This window comes from Nasonia vitripennis (genome assembly GCF_009193385.2).
Source record: "Nasonia vitripennis strain AsymCx chromosome PSR unlocalized genomic scaffold, Nvit_psr_1.1 chrPSR_random0014, whole genome shotgun sequence".
NCBI lineage: Eukaryota > Metazoa > Arthropoda > Insecta > Hymenoptera > Pteromalidae > Nasonia > Nasonia vitripennis.
The window spans coordinates 66058-81610 of NW_022279673.1; the positions used below are offsets into that span (position 1 = coordinate 66058).

General features: G+C 40.6%; 1 protein-coding gene across 1 annotated transcript; it reads right to left on the reverse strand.

Annotated features, from left to right (window-relative positions):
• Positions 1–11646: 11646 nt before the first annotated feature.
• On the reverse strand, positions 11647–12978 carry LOC116418009 (uncharacterized protein F54H12.2-like). The gene has a single exon (XM_031933193.1). The coding sequence runs from the start codon at positions 12976–12978 to the stop codon at positions 11647–11649; it is 1332 nt and encodes a 443-aa protein (XP_031789053.1).
• Positions 12979–15553: the final 2575 nt, after the last annotated feature.

Genomic DNA, 15553 nt, shown 5'->3' on the forward strand with positions numbered 1-15553 from the left:
AGTAAATAGAACATTTAATAGAATTAGAAGTAAATATTTTTGGGAAAACTAAAAAGCAGACATTGAAAAGAGAATTAAAAACTGTGAAGATTGCCAAAAAAATAAACTGAAGCGAGTTAAATCTAGACAACCGACGGTTATAACAGACACACCGTTTAAGACATTCGATAAAGTAGCTATGGATATAGTGGGTCCATTAAATGTTACTAAAAATGAAAATAAATATACTCTCACTATACAGGATCAGCTGTCAAAATATTTAATCGCAGTGCCCTTATCAGATCAAACAGCTGAAACTATTGTTGATGCGTTTATAAAAAAATTCTTATGTATTTTCAGTTCCCCTAAATTAGTTTTAACTGACAGAGGAGCAAATTTTACAAGTAAACTCTTAAAATCAATCGCAAAAAGATTTAAATTCTCAAAGATTGAAACAACAGCATTTTTCTCCTCAGTCTAATAGATCATTGGAAAGGGTGCATCACCCATTATGTGAATATTTAAAAAATTTTAGCACGAAAAAATAGAATGGGACGAATTATTAGAACTAGCACAACTTCATTATAATACAAGTGTATATAGTGCTCACAAATTTACGCCACATGAAATTGTTTTCGCTTACCCTCCTAGACTACCTTCAAGTGAAGCTTTAAAAGCATCCGAACAGTTGCCAACATTTAATAATTATATAACAAATTTAGTAAAAAATATCCAAGATATTGCTACTCTAGCACGAGAAAATCTGATACTCGCGAAAGAAAAATCGAAAAAATATTATGATAAAGTTATAAATCCACTAAATTTCGAAAAAGGGGATCAAGTTTGGCTCATAAAAGAACCAAAACCCGGAAAATTAGAAAAAAAAATCAAAAGGACCCCTTAACACGCCTATGGGAAAAGTGGTTTCCGACAATTTCGCTGCATTATTGATATGTTGTGTGTCTTGGCGTCCTGTACAAATGTCTCAATGGGCACGAAGGGGGTTGGGTTTAGAGTTTCGTGCCCATTGAGACATTTGTTCAGGACGCCAAGACACACAACATATCAAAAATGCAGCGAAATTGACGGAAACCACTTTTCCCATAGGCGTGTTACGGGGTCCTTTGGGACCGTTTGAAATACTAGAGGTCGGCGAGAATAGCAATAGCGTAATAAACAAGAACGGGAAGAGAAACACAGTGCATGCTAATAAACTAATTATTTATAAAAAGAAAAACTAATATAATTTTCTGTTTTAGGAAAAATAAGCATGATCAACATAATAATTTTTACTGCAATCATTAAAGTAACTATAGCAGTTATTGGATATGACTCTGGATCTGCAACACCAAATATTACGACATTTTCGCTACTCGACTCTGGAGAATGCAATTTCCACACCACGCAAGTAAACTCGACAAACGTCGCTATAGAACTCGTGCAAATAGCAGACTTCAGGACAGTACCGATTATTGAATGTAAAATCGAAATTTATAGAACAAATTTCGACTGCGGGATATTCGGACACCTTATACCAACAGAAAATGCAGAGCAACAATACATTGAAGAGATAAGTCATGAACAATGTAAAGCTATTCATGAAATAAGTATCTTTAAATATGACAACATTCATACTATATCAAATTTAAAAATAAACGCAACAACGACGAAAGGCATAGATTTCGCAGGAAGTGCGGAGGACAACTCTTGTTCAGGCGCTTCCTACGCCGATAGTTTCGATTCTTGGAATAAAGTGTTTGTTCATGGCTTAATAAAAATCACATTAATAGAAAATACAGCTACGGGAGTAGTATGTAAATTTTCGGAGAAAAACTGTATGGATATGGAAGGCGGTCATACATTTTGGGACATTTTGCCTACAGGCGAATGCTTTAAAAATTCGTACGACATTTTATTTAAAGGTATTGCGACTAAATATACTAGTAACGAAAATAAAGAAATTGTTTATGCGGTTAGATCTAACGATATCACATTCGCGTTATCTACTAAAAATAAAATAATGCATTGTAATACAGAGTTCATAAGAACAGAACACCCAAAATTATTGATTGCTGAGAAGGATAGCAAATTAAATATGTATTTTTACGAAACCGATAGAGTAAGTAACGATCATTCTGTAAATTTAGATTTATTTACTTACGTAAATTCTAAGTTTGTATACATTGAGAAACATTTAAGAAAGCAGATTAATAATTTATACGTAAATATAATCACAGAAAAATGCGAATTCTAAAGGAAGGTTATCCAGAATTCCCTATCCTTAGCCACGTTAGCACCAGAGGAAGTTGCCTATAACATCATGAAACAACCAGGATATATTGCAAGAGTTGCTGGAGAAGTAGTACATCTCATAAAATGTATTCCAAAAACAGTCAAGATCTTACACATAAATGAATGTTATAATCATTTACCGGTATTAGCAGGCAATGAAACTTGGTTTCTAACACCAAAAACTCATATTTTAATAAAACGAGGCATGCAAGTAGATTGCAATTCTATAATACCTACGTATTATAAAATAGCTGAAGAATGGATAAAATTTGGACCAACACCCATTAAAACAGGAACACCGAAAGTGTTAAAATCAAATACGAAAATTGGCTGGACTTTTGAATCAATAGAAGGACTAGCTACAAGTGGAGTGTATTCACAAAACGATCTGGATAAATTACAACAGCAACTAATGTTCCCAATGGAAAAAGCATCACTTTTAAACGTAATAGCAAGAAAAATGGCAGGAGAACACACGTCAGCAGAAATTTTTACAGAAAATACACTAAAGCACATCGCTGATAACACCTGGCATTTAATAATTGAAAAACTAAAGACATGGGATTCATTCTCATCCGCATTTATATCCGCATATTGGAAAATTAATCATTGATACAATTATAAGAGGATATACTCTCCACACGATTTACGGATGGTCCATACACCTGATTGGAGCATTATTTAGCTCTATCACGCACCTAATAACAGCACTGCAGAATAATCCAGTTAAAAATGAATGCAAGACAAAACAGAAGAGAAACGAAATGTACGAAGAGACAGAACTACAAGAAGTAAAAGTCATTCCAGTTCCAATTTCAAGACCTATACAACCACCTCCTATCCCACACAGACCACCAAGCGTCGCACCAATTAAACCTACTATACCTGTGACGAAAAATAAAGGAATTTTTTCTTTAAGTCTAGATTAAATATAAAAATTTCTTTAATGCTTCTAAATGTTAAACTTGTACATTGTATATAAGGCGGCCCTACTGAGATATTTGGGCCCCGAGGATTTACATCTAACGATGTAATTTTATCTTTACGTTAAATAATAGTTTATGTAGAAATAAAATTGTAAATATTATTAGTGATTTAAAATTTTTAACTTTAGTTAGATTTGAAATTATTTAATAAATTAAATATTAAGTGATTTAAAGGAATGGGAAGAATGTGAATAGGTAAATAAGGAAAATTACAATTAATTTTAAAAATGTATTAATCATATACAATTACAATCATAGCGATGCTTAATTATAGGTCCTACAATAATTACATAACTTGAGTTAAACATCTCAATATAGATTCGATTAACAGAATTTGTATAAACCTGTAATTCGTAACAAAATAGAAGGCGAAGTCCCCAGGTGTCTTCCTCAGGACCATATTCACCTTCCAGGTAACCGTCGTTGATACGACGGTCGCAACGCCTCCACGAGCGGGTAGATTTCCAATCTTGGAACTATAAAAACAGAAAAAAAGGAGAAAACAAAGATATATATTAGTTTAAGTTTACATTTATAAAAATAAATTATAATTTATAAACATAGAAAAAGAAGAGAACAAAACTTACATAGACACGGGCATATTTCCGATAACCGACCCTTGGCGGTATTGGAGAGGGCAAGTTTTCTCTCTTAGCCTTCTTAACAGCTCGTACGTATTGCCAATCCTGAAACTGAATAATAAATTTATATACTTAGCAACATCTAATTAAATAGTAATAATAAGACCAAAAACTCTTTTTAAAATAAGTTATATAATATACGTACGCATACGGGCGCATATCGCTTTCGTGAAAATCCGTACATTTTTACTATATATATTGCGACGTTGCAAACGTCGCAGCCACGTCGAGACGAGGAATCTCGTTCGATGCGGCCAAGCCCTGAGTGTGCGGAAGAAACAAACGAGTCGACGTGTTGTTGTCGGCGCCGGCCTGTCCTCAAGTTCGGGGAACGGGCTAGCTAACCGTTATCGTCGGCGCGAAAGTGAGCATCGTTGGCGCGACAGCGAGCCTCGTCGGCGCGTGCGCTGATAGGTCCTCCGCATGTCGCGAGCCAATCAGCGGGCGCCGATGCGCGGCTTGCTATCCGCGCGGACTGGCAGCCAATCGGGAGCCGCCAGCCAGAAGCACGGGCCCGACGAGCACGAGAGGAGAGTGAGCGCGAGAACGAGCGGGGAAATCGGAGAGTTCTCTCACGACTGTCGACGGAGCACGTCGACTTTTGTGAGAGTTTAGTGCGTCCTCCTCTGCTTGTCGACCCGAGGTCGACGAATAGAGGAGATTGGGAGAGTCTCCCAAGAGTGTACGAGAGTGCGCGTGTGTTATAGGTATAGCGCGTTGGCTAGGAAGTTCCAACGCCCGGACGAGCCAGCGACCATCCTGACAAGAGGAAGGAGGCCAGCCAGTCCGCCACCATCATCCGGAAGACCAGAGCAGCCAGCAACATTGGCGTGGGAGAGCCGAAGCCGCCAGCTGCCATCAGGTCCGGGAGGAGTCCCGGAGGCGACGACGGGAGCACCGACGGACGTCCACCGGAAGCCGAGAGAAGAGAGCGAGTAAGCGAGAGAGAGAGAGAGAGAGAGAGAGAGAGAGAGAGAGAGAGAGAGAGAGAAAGCTGTGAGTGTGTGAGAGAGAGAGAGTGAGTGAGACGAGAGAGTGGTGTGCGGTGCGGGCGCACACCTCGACGTCATCCACGCGAGGCGTCGAGCCAGCGTGCGCGAGAGTGAGAGAGAGAAAGAGAGAGAGGCGCCGAACGAACGCGTGAGTGTGAGAGAGAGAAGAGTGAGTGAAACGAGAGAGTGGTGTGCGGTGCGGGCGCACACCTAGACGTCTTCTGCGCGAGGCGTCTAGCCAGCGCACGCGATAGAGAGAACGAGAGAGAGAGAGAGAGAGAGAGAGAGAGAGAGAGAGAGAGAGAGAGAGATTATTTTAGATTTAGATTTAATTGTTTTTATTGCTGTACATTGTGTTGTACATATACAATTATATAGTATATTATAAGTAGAGTAAGAAAATTTTGTGTAATGGTGTTTTGTGTAAGGGTGCTAGTGTGTGTGATGAGTGTGAAATGGGATGAAGTGAAATAAGATGAGAGTGAATATGTGTATGTTTGAGTGATGTTTATGTTTTTTCAAGATTAAGGAAATAGTTTTTAGCTGCTATTTTAAAGTGTGATATGGATAGTGTGTTGCGAAGTTGAGATGGGAGGCTATTCCAGAGGTAGGAGGCGCTGATAAAAAATGAATTCTTCAGCGTCTCCGTCTTGAAGGTCGGGATATCCAGTGGAGTCACCTCACCCCTCACAGGCCTGAGCGCGACGTGGAAATCAAAGTAGGCTAATAAATAAGTAGGTATTGAGGTGTTGAAAATTTTTCTTAGAAAACAGGCCATGAAGTATTTCCTACGTCCAGCGGTGGTAAGCCATTGCAGCTCACGCCTATAAGGCGAGATGTGCTCGTCCCTCCTTACACCGTAGATATAACGGATCCCCGTATTGACAAGCCTCTGCAGTTTTAAGTCAAGTTCCTGGGTCAGGTCACAGTAAGCAAGTGAGCAATAGTCGATGAGAGGAAACAGGAGTGCTTGCACTAAATGTTTGCGCAATCTGAGGGTAGTGCTTTTCCGAAAAAAATAGAGCCGATGCATTAAAGAGTGAGCACGATCACAAATTTGTGTAACGTGCTCTTTCCACGTAAATTTAGAGTCAAGCACCAGCCTCAGGTTGCGCACCGATGATTCAAAGTTGACCTGTGCTCCCCCTATGTTTATATAGGTGTTAGCAGTAGAAGGTAGAGCGTTGATATAGTAGGGGGAACCCAGGACGATAGCCTTAGTTTTAGTTACATTCAGTTTAAGACTATTCAGCGCAGCCCAGCACATTATCCTCTCGGCGTTAGCACTCATCCTGACAGAACAGGAGTCGAGCTCCTCAAGGTGGCATTGGCTGTAGATCTGCAGGTCATCCGCGTAGATTAGATGGGACACATCTGAATCTAGGCAAAAACCAATATCATTGATGTACAACGAGAACAGCAAGGGACCTAAAACTGACCCCTGTGGGACACCAGTGTTTAGTGGTAGAAAGGTAGAGATCTCATTGTTGTCGCCAATGACGGTCTGTTCTCTTCCCGAGAGGTAAGATGCAAGCCAGCGGATAACCTGCTTGGAGAAGCCGAAGGAGGATAGCTTTCCGAGTAGCCTGACGTGACACACCGTATCAAACGCTTTGCTAAAATCAAATAGAAGTAGAAGAGTGACCTTCTTCCTGTCTATCCCAAGCCTGACATCATCAGTCAGCTTAATTAAGCCGGACTGCGTGCTGTGGCCAGTGCGAAAACCAGTTTGGAAATTGTCAAGATAAAGTCTTGTTTCAAGGTATTCGGAGATTTGATTATGCACCAGCCACTCCAGCGCCTTGGACAGGAGAGAGAGAGAGAGAGTGAGAGAGAGAGAAAGAGCCAGCCGTCAACAGACTGGACCTGGACCTGAGGCCTGCCGTCTGCTGCACGAGTGCGGCTCGTGCGTAAGTGCGCCAACATAAGCCCTGCGTGGCTACATTGTGCGCGGGAGGCATCATTGCCACCGCGTTGTAGGGAAGAGCTGGGCGAAATATAAGTGCAATAAAGTGTTAACCAATGAGTGATTATTTTCCCCTCTCCCTAGCGTTCTCCCAAACGTGACAATCGCGTCAAATCCCACGAAACAAGAAAAATCCTAGCGCATGCGAGGCTCTAGGTGTTGCTCACCTGTGTTGGGAGGCACAGCGTCGCAATATATATCTTGCCAATTGTAAAAATAAACTGTACTCACCGGGCGTTATAACTTACTTTTTATTAGCAAAATCCGTCTACTAAACCCTTTTGTAACGCTGACCTAATCGAGAGTCAACGAATTTCAATTCTTTAGTACTAGCATTTTTTTTGCGGAGAGTTTGAATTTAAATTATAACGTTACAATTCTCATTGCGATTAATTCTCATTAATTGCAATATTTTGGGCCCCGAGATGTCACGTCATGTGATTTATTGCAAAAACTAAAATAATTAAAATACATTAAAATTCAAACTCTCAAAGAAGAATGCATTGCGTGCGCTGAACAGTTTCGACACACGGCAGAATGCAAGCCACTGTCGAATCAGGACATTAGCAATTCGTGACGTTGTAAGCGAGCGCCACTTTTTATGTATACATTATCCGTAATTTTGAGTTTGTAAATATTGCAAATATTACGTTACGAACAAGATTTTAAAAAGCCTTGCACGTACTCAATTAAGCAGTTCGTATGCAGTCACGGACTCCGTACACGTCAGTTCGACAATTGGCGATATATTCGTGAAAGTAATTTTCCTTATAAATATCCGTATAGAATTTCATCGTCGTTTACGCGAATAATATTGTAAGAGAATTTTATATAGCTAGTTAAATAAATAATAGAGTTGCAGTGAAATAGAATTCATTTAAAAGTTCTTTGCAAACAACATCCTATTTATCCAATACAAAGTTGAATCTGCTTGCTCGCAACGAAGCATCATCGTAGTAGTATATGGGCTGGTATGGAGAGACTGGGCGTGGCCTAGAGTGACGCCACCAGTCTCGTGGCTGGCGCCACTTGTTTATGTAAACAGAAGCCCATGTTTATATCAACAGTAGCTGATAAGGTTAATAAACATGATTTACTACCGCTACTGTCATAAACAGTCTGTCATCGATGGGTGACTTTTGTTTATTTATAAATAATCATAAATAATTTTTAAACAAAAGCTATATCACGCATGCCAGCCCTCCCCCTTTTACCCAAGCAGACCCGATCGCGACTCTCTCTCTCTCTCTTTCGCTATCTACTCCATACCGGCCCCGAGCTCGAACGCACGTGCGCGACCCTCGCTATCCCAGCCCGTAGCCCCCCTCTCCTTTTACGCTATAGTTACCCCTGAGCTCTGGCGCGGTGGCTCCCGCCGCTGATGTACCGGACCCGCTTCTCTCTCTCTCTCTCTCTCCTTTCTACGCTATACTCGCGCGCGTTCGCCAAAGCCGCCGTCTACCTGTCGTATACCTGCAGTTTGGCTTTTATTGCCCTAGCGCCGACTCTGATCCTTTCTGCGCTGTAAAGAAAGAGATTGTTCCACGTATATAATTTATATGGTGGCCGTGAAAAGGGCCGATTGATTTTTGAAATATGTATTAATGCAATTAGCGTTTCAACTTGCTGTAGCCGTCTTTTTCGGGGCACGAAAAGGTGTTTGTGGAAAAGGATTTTTGATTCTGTGACGAGGAGGAGGAGGAGGATTTTTTAGACAGATTATTATAACCGCTTTTCTCTGGATACGAGAAAGTGTTGGTTGAGAATGACGAGTGATTGTTCTACTTTCTTGGCTCCTTGCTTCTCATGAGAGGCTGTCTCTCCTCGCACGTAGAATCTTTTTTCTGCTCTCTGCTCTGCTCCTGTCCCATGGTTAAGTTGCTGCTTTGCCGGTCGCTTGACGAATGATTCGCATCAAAATAAACGCGTACATACATATATAACTCTACTACTCGGTGCCGCAAAGCTTACTCTAAATTTCGGCTTTGGGGTTCGTGGATGGGAGTGGGGGGGTTTTGCACGCATAAAATCTCTCGGCTCTTTGCCTTTTAACGACGTTCTTTGTCTCAAGAATGCGAGACCGTTGGTAGTAACGCTATACTCGGACTGGATTATTTGTATACACTTGAGCTGCAGCGTCGTGGGCTTATCAGAAAAAATCGGAGACGGGTGAGAGCGAAAGAAAGGTTCTCAATGTCTAGCGAATCAGCTCCAGGAAGATCGTGTGATCATGGACTCGGGCTTTGTTTTATTATCGCCAACTGATTAGTTTTCAGAACTAAGCAGAGAATGAATCATCGGATCTCCGCTAGACACTTGAGAACAAGTGTAAACTGTTTATACAGGTGTCCGGTAAGAGAGATTAAAAAGGGTCAGCCGTAGAGTCATAAAAAACTGTTTGGTTCGTGTCACCGGATCTAGCGGTGGCAACAGCCCCTTCTCTGAGACGTTCGCTATATGCCTTATGACTGCTACATGCCTAAAGCGCAAACAGCGATTACGGTATCGGATTTATTTCTTTCGATCACTGGTGGCAGCCTTGATTTCTCAGCTATGGCTGTAATATGCGCTGTTTTAAAACAATTCCCCCTCTTTAACGGTTTTTCTGCTCTGCGATCTTCTTACTCGATGAAATCACTCCTAAGAAAGGCATGATATTTTCATATCAGCCCTAAGCCGTCTACAAAACTCCTCTGTACGCTAGCGCAGTCATCAGTCTCTCGAAATGCGTGTCATTGAAATGCCGGGCTCTCGTATCGTCTCGCGAGCGCGCTGACTGGCGATAATTTATGGTCTGTGGTGTCTGGACTCGTTCAGAGCAACGCAAATTTTCGAGTCGACGAGTCATTTGTCGTTTGTTTGACCGTCGTAGAGATGCCTGTAGGTGCAGGTGGCTCTCGACGTAAAAACTTGACCGTCGACAGCGTTTCTCAACGGTCCATCATTCAGATCGGCAATAGTGACAATCTCTGTCTGCCGAGAGCGCTCGTCGTAGGCGAGGCGAAAATCGCGCTTTAGACGAACGATACCCCTGCGATGCGAGCCGAGTGGAACGTCATCCGCGACGGTCGTAGGCAACTACAGCATGAGCGAGCTGTAAAATTGTGCCAGGATGCCGGCGTTCTCGTACCTCGCGAAGGTTGCGGTGTACGAGAGCTTCGTCGATTCCAGCATTATTTTACTGCTCGTGGTACAGCTTTACTTGTTTACGAGAAAGACTCGATGGGCAGCGATGAAGCACCATTTTTTGACGGACTCGAGCTTCATTATGACGTGATCGTCAATATTTTTGAAGCTGCGAAGGCATAATTTTTCTGTACTTTTTGCAATCGCGGCTACAGTAATATCGAGGATCATGACTGTAGGCAGCTGTGTTCGCGCTGCTCCGCCTCTCCACCCTGTAGCGAGAACGAAGCTTTGCAAAAATGCGCATCGTGAAATCGCAGTTTTTTCGGCGATGTATGTTTTCGCAATCATTCGGTTGCGGGATCATACAAAGCGAAGCACAAGCGATTGTGCGATGTGCTGCAGATTTGTCTTACCTGCTGCAAAAGCGTGAACCGGTAGTGCGGTAAGCACGAGTGCGGCAAAAATTGGTGTCGACATTGCAAGTCGACGCACGGTTATAATCAGCACTGTTTTATACAGCCGAAAAAAAATGATGCTTCAGCGAAAAAATATCTTTATGTTTTCTACGATCTGGAAACGATGTAAGAAGCATCGTATCGAGGCGATGAAAGCATAAAGATGCACGTTCCAAATGTCTGCGTTGCACAGCAAGTCTGCACGGAGTACATACGTTCTGACGACATTTCAGAATGGTGTCCCTCGTGCGGTGTGCGCGAGCATGTATTTACCGAAGATCCCGTTGGTCAGCTGCTACAGCTTGTAGTACGCAACAAAACGGACTTTGAAAATATAATATGCATCGCGCACAACGCACGAGGGTACGATGCGCAATTCATTTTACGACGGCTTGTCGGACGTAAAATAAATTGCGCGCCAAGCATCATACTGAATGGTCAGAAAATACTGTGCATACGGTATGGACGCACACAGTTCATCGATAGCCTCAGCTATTTTCAAATGAAGTTGGTCGCGTTGCCTGCTACATTTGGTTTAGTTGAGACTACGAAAAAAGGCTGTTTTCCGCACCTTTTTAACACCTCGGCTAACACCGAATACCGCGGCGCCATACCGGATGCGCACTATTATTCGCCCGACACTATGTCGTCGAGCGAGCGCGAACAGTTCTTGCTGTGGCACAGCGAGATGCGTGCAGCGAACGCAGTATTCGATTTCAGCAAGGAAATCGTCGACTACTGTCGCATGGATGTGACGATTCTGCGTCGCGCGTGTGTGGCTTTCAGAAAAATTTTTCTCGAGGTCGGAGACACGGACTTTACAAGTAATAAAGATAAGATAAGGTATCATGTTTATAAACAGTCAATTAAGATAAGGACATCATGTTTATACGTGCGTAATTAAGATATCATGTTTACATAAACAAAGAAGATATCTTTACCACAATAATAATCCATGATGATACTTTTTTATTATGAAAACAGGAAATAAAGATAAGGTATCGCCAACGTTTTAAGAATTTATCTTGTAAACAATTAAGATAAATATGGATTGTTACTGACGTCATGTACACCTCTTATGACGTCATAAGATAATGAGATTTTTATGTATTATAAGTTTGTAGTACGTTTATAGAAATATTATGGTCCTAAAAAGGACCGATTTTGATTGATAAATAAAAGTCTTAGAATAAGACTTTATTGTTGCTACCCCCAATCAGTATTGTTGTGTCCTTGATATTTGGAATCTTTATTTGCTTCCTTGTCAGGACAATAACTCCTGTACCCTTCTTTTTTCGGGAATGATCCAGTATTGGGAGAATATTGAGGTAAAAACTTTTGGAATCCAGAAGCCGGTTTATATTTCATTTCCGCTCGACCTGAACCTTCTTTCTTCTTCTTCTCTATATTGTGTTTATCCATATTACGATTATGACCCGTCAAGTGTACGCGTAGCAATGAGAACATACTTATGTAGAGTTGATATTTATAGAGAGCCGTAAGGAGTGGCAGTAGGGTGGGAGGTTTAAATGATGTCACAAATCGAGGCTGCAATGGTTTGCTGGGAATTTGGACACCATCCACATAAAGAGAAATATAGTTTATATTGAAATGTTGGAAATTAAATGGATTAAACTTTCTGTTTCCATTTAATGCCTTGTTATCTTCAAATCCAATGATTATTCTTTTGGGTATTTGACCGAGAATAACGTTGTCCAGTGTATCGCCAAGAATACCTCTATGCATTGTAAATGCCTTCACCTCCACATGATTGATTGGGTATTTAGCAGTGGCTTTTGTAAGTGCATTAGCATGACCTAGTATAACACCTGGACTTATTTTAACTCGACGCACAATCAGTGAAGCTTCCTTAATGCGTATAGTAAATTTAACGTCATCTGTAAAATCCATCAAACAAAAAGCATCCTTACTCCTAACCAATCGTAATCGCAGTTCAACACCATTTAACAGAAACTTATTTTGATTAAAAACTTCGCAATGCAAATGACCGAGTAAATCGACAGTTTTACCATTCTGAGTAAAATACTGACTGTTACACTGACCAATATTTGCATTTACATCAGTACGCTTGATATTGGGAGGCGATGCCCATTTTCCAGGGGTATCCGCATACCAGAGTCCACTCGTGAGATGCGATTCCATACTGCTCTTTGAATAATTTAACAGTGTTTCGATGTAAGCTCGATAAGGATAAGCATTGTTTGGTGGTGAAACCAATTTTTGATTAAAGAAAACATCTATTTGGTTAAATAGCGAATGTAACATGTTATTTATTGCTGCTACCTTCGGATACTCTATAGCTTTAGCTGCTTCTGTTATTTCAACATTTGGCTCTATCTGCATACGAATGCTTAGCATTGTGTGTGCAAGATCGAGATAATCACTACCAGCTGGAACGACGAATTCCAACGGTCCATCGTCTGTTAGCGAAGAAACTGGTTTATAATGTATAAATTGAGAGCTTTCCACCGAAGTCTGTGTAGGTGGTAATGTAAATAAATCTAATTCTGATTTCATGCATTCGCATGAGTTTGAGTGTAGAAAAGCCATATTAAATAATGTCTATGTAGATCCAAAAATATCGCTCACACTGCGTTGTTTTCTCTTCTTCCTTGGCTTATTCTTGCCAGCTTTCTTTTTCGTAGATTTGCGAACACTGACACGGCTCTTCTTCTTTTTCTTCTTTACACAGCCACTTTTACTGCTGATGCGACAGCTGAACTGTTCTTGGACGATTGACGCTTCCGCTTTTTAGCGCGTATCTTATATCCTGATCCCTTCATCATTGCGGCAATTTTATCAGCGGCTTTATGCTTAAGATTTTTACCGGACTCACGCATGCGCATATTTACAGGTTGTTTAAAATTGATTCCGTGATTCCCCACATCATCTAGTACATGCATTCCTGCTCTGATAGCTTCTTTTCCAATGGCTTTAGCACCACTCGTAATGTAAGGTAAAATTCTTCGAAATAATCCACTCAAAAAACTGCCGATTCCACCATGACCTCGCTGATAAGTTGAACCTGCAAACACTCGACGTACTCCTCCTCCTCCACCAGCACTACCACCGATTTGATCGGCATAGTATTCTGCGTAGTAAGCCATTTTTTTCTCAGAGAATGCGCTTGAAATGTAGTGTTACGGTCAACGTTCCGTACTCGAATGGTATATGATTCCCATTTTCATCTCTTATATCTATTATTATATTCTGAAATGTGTTATTTAACAAAGGTAGATAAATTCCAGGTGCAAATTGTTTGACCACTCTCGCACCAAATTTATATTTTGAATTATCGAGTGTTACTATGCGCAAAAGGGATGCTTGAACGTCACCGACTGTGTACGGAATACAAATATCTGAATAAATGAAAAATTGATCAGCTATCGCTCTTGCCAAACAACCAGGTCTGTTTCCTACCAATGTTGCATTTTTTTTTCGACTCTACAGATGGAATCATGGGTATAAATTCCTGATTTCTATATTTTTCATTCTCAAAGCCAAATATACGTTTGACCTTCTCGCTCAAGCTGAAAAAATGAATTTCCTTACATTCACACTTTTTATGTAAATTGTAATAACCACTTTTTTTCTTTGCCTGTTAAATACGTAAGTGAGATTCAGGTATATTATTTATAGCATCAGTGAGATTGTTGAGATTCTCGTAAACACCTGGTGGAAATGTGGCATCGTTGTGTTTGTCGTTTGTCCAATCCGGTAAATATTCAGATATGTCTCTCTTTCTTGCAACTGCTATTCTACGTGCGTTAACAAACTTTATATTACATTCGTGTTTCAGAGTGTGCATCATCGTGCATGGTATGCTGATTTCCATGAGAGCAACACTCCACTTATCATGCAGATGTACTTCGTGCGAAAAGTGTGTGGTAAAGCATGATGTTGTATTTTCAGAAAAATATTTCATACTACTGTTACTCGGTAATATCAAATAAAATTCGTCCTCATCCATGTTTAAAGTGTGATTTCGCTTGCATTAATCCACGAATTGAATTTATCAGGATAGCCAAGCCACTTTACAAAAACTTGTTTTTTAACACCACGTCCCCTACTCTTTATTACACGTTCCACTTTGAATTCCTTATTTTGTGATAAACGATCATCGCCAACTCGAGCTAGTTCTTCGGGATAAAAAAATCCGTCGATTATTTCACCTTCTAAATCAATCAATTCATAGGTGAAGAGATATTGAGGACGTGAGACACGGGTAATCTTAAAGATCTCTTCACTGTAATTCTTTTCGTAATCTTTATCGAAGGTGCCTTTCAACCGACTGATGCCAACATGGTCACCCACGCTGTATATATGTGCTCTAGACTTTTTTCTCTGACTAAGAGCTCTTTTTTCTAAATTTTTTCTTGCCACAACTGCATTACGAATATTTACAACTGCCGGAACCATTTTAGTACCACTATGTATAGTGTGATTATACGCGTAAACGATATTTTCAATAACATCGATATACCTATGAGTATTTTTGTGAGTAAAATATCTGAACATACGTTCTTTGAGCGTGCGATTTAGACGCTCGACGACGGCTGCTTTAACATCGGGATTACGTGCCACTCGAAAATTAATCTTGTGTTGTTTTAAATAATTTTGAAAATCTGATCCGACAAACTCTTTACCTCTATCAGTTTGTATAAGAATTGGGCGTCGCCCATCGGCTCTTTTTAAGATTTCGTCGAAAGCAGCTGCAACACTTTTTGTACTTTTGTCACGTAAAAGCTCGACCCAAGCATATTTACTGAGAACATCTATAACTACAAGTAAATACGCAAAATTATCGTTATACGTTTTGAGAGATTGCATGTCACACAAATCCATTTCATAACAATCATCCACATTAGTGACATTGTACATCAATCTAGGAAATTTTCGTCTAATAGGTTTGTGTAGTGTGTATGCATCTTGATTACTTAACCACTCATTAAGCTCGTTTTTCTTCTTCTTATTTTTACCATTGATTCGTAACAGATTACGTGCACCAGCGTATCCAGTCTCGTGTCTAGTGTCAAAGTATTGATTTTCATAAGACATGTTAAATTTTATAAGTCAACCACTTATTTCTTAT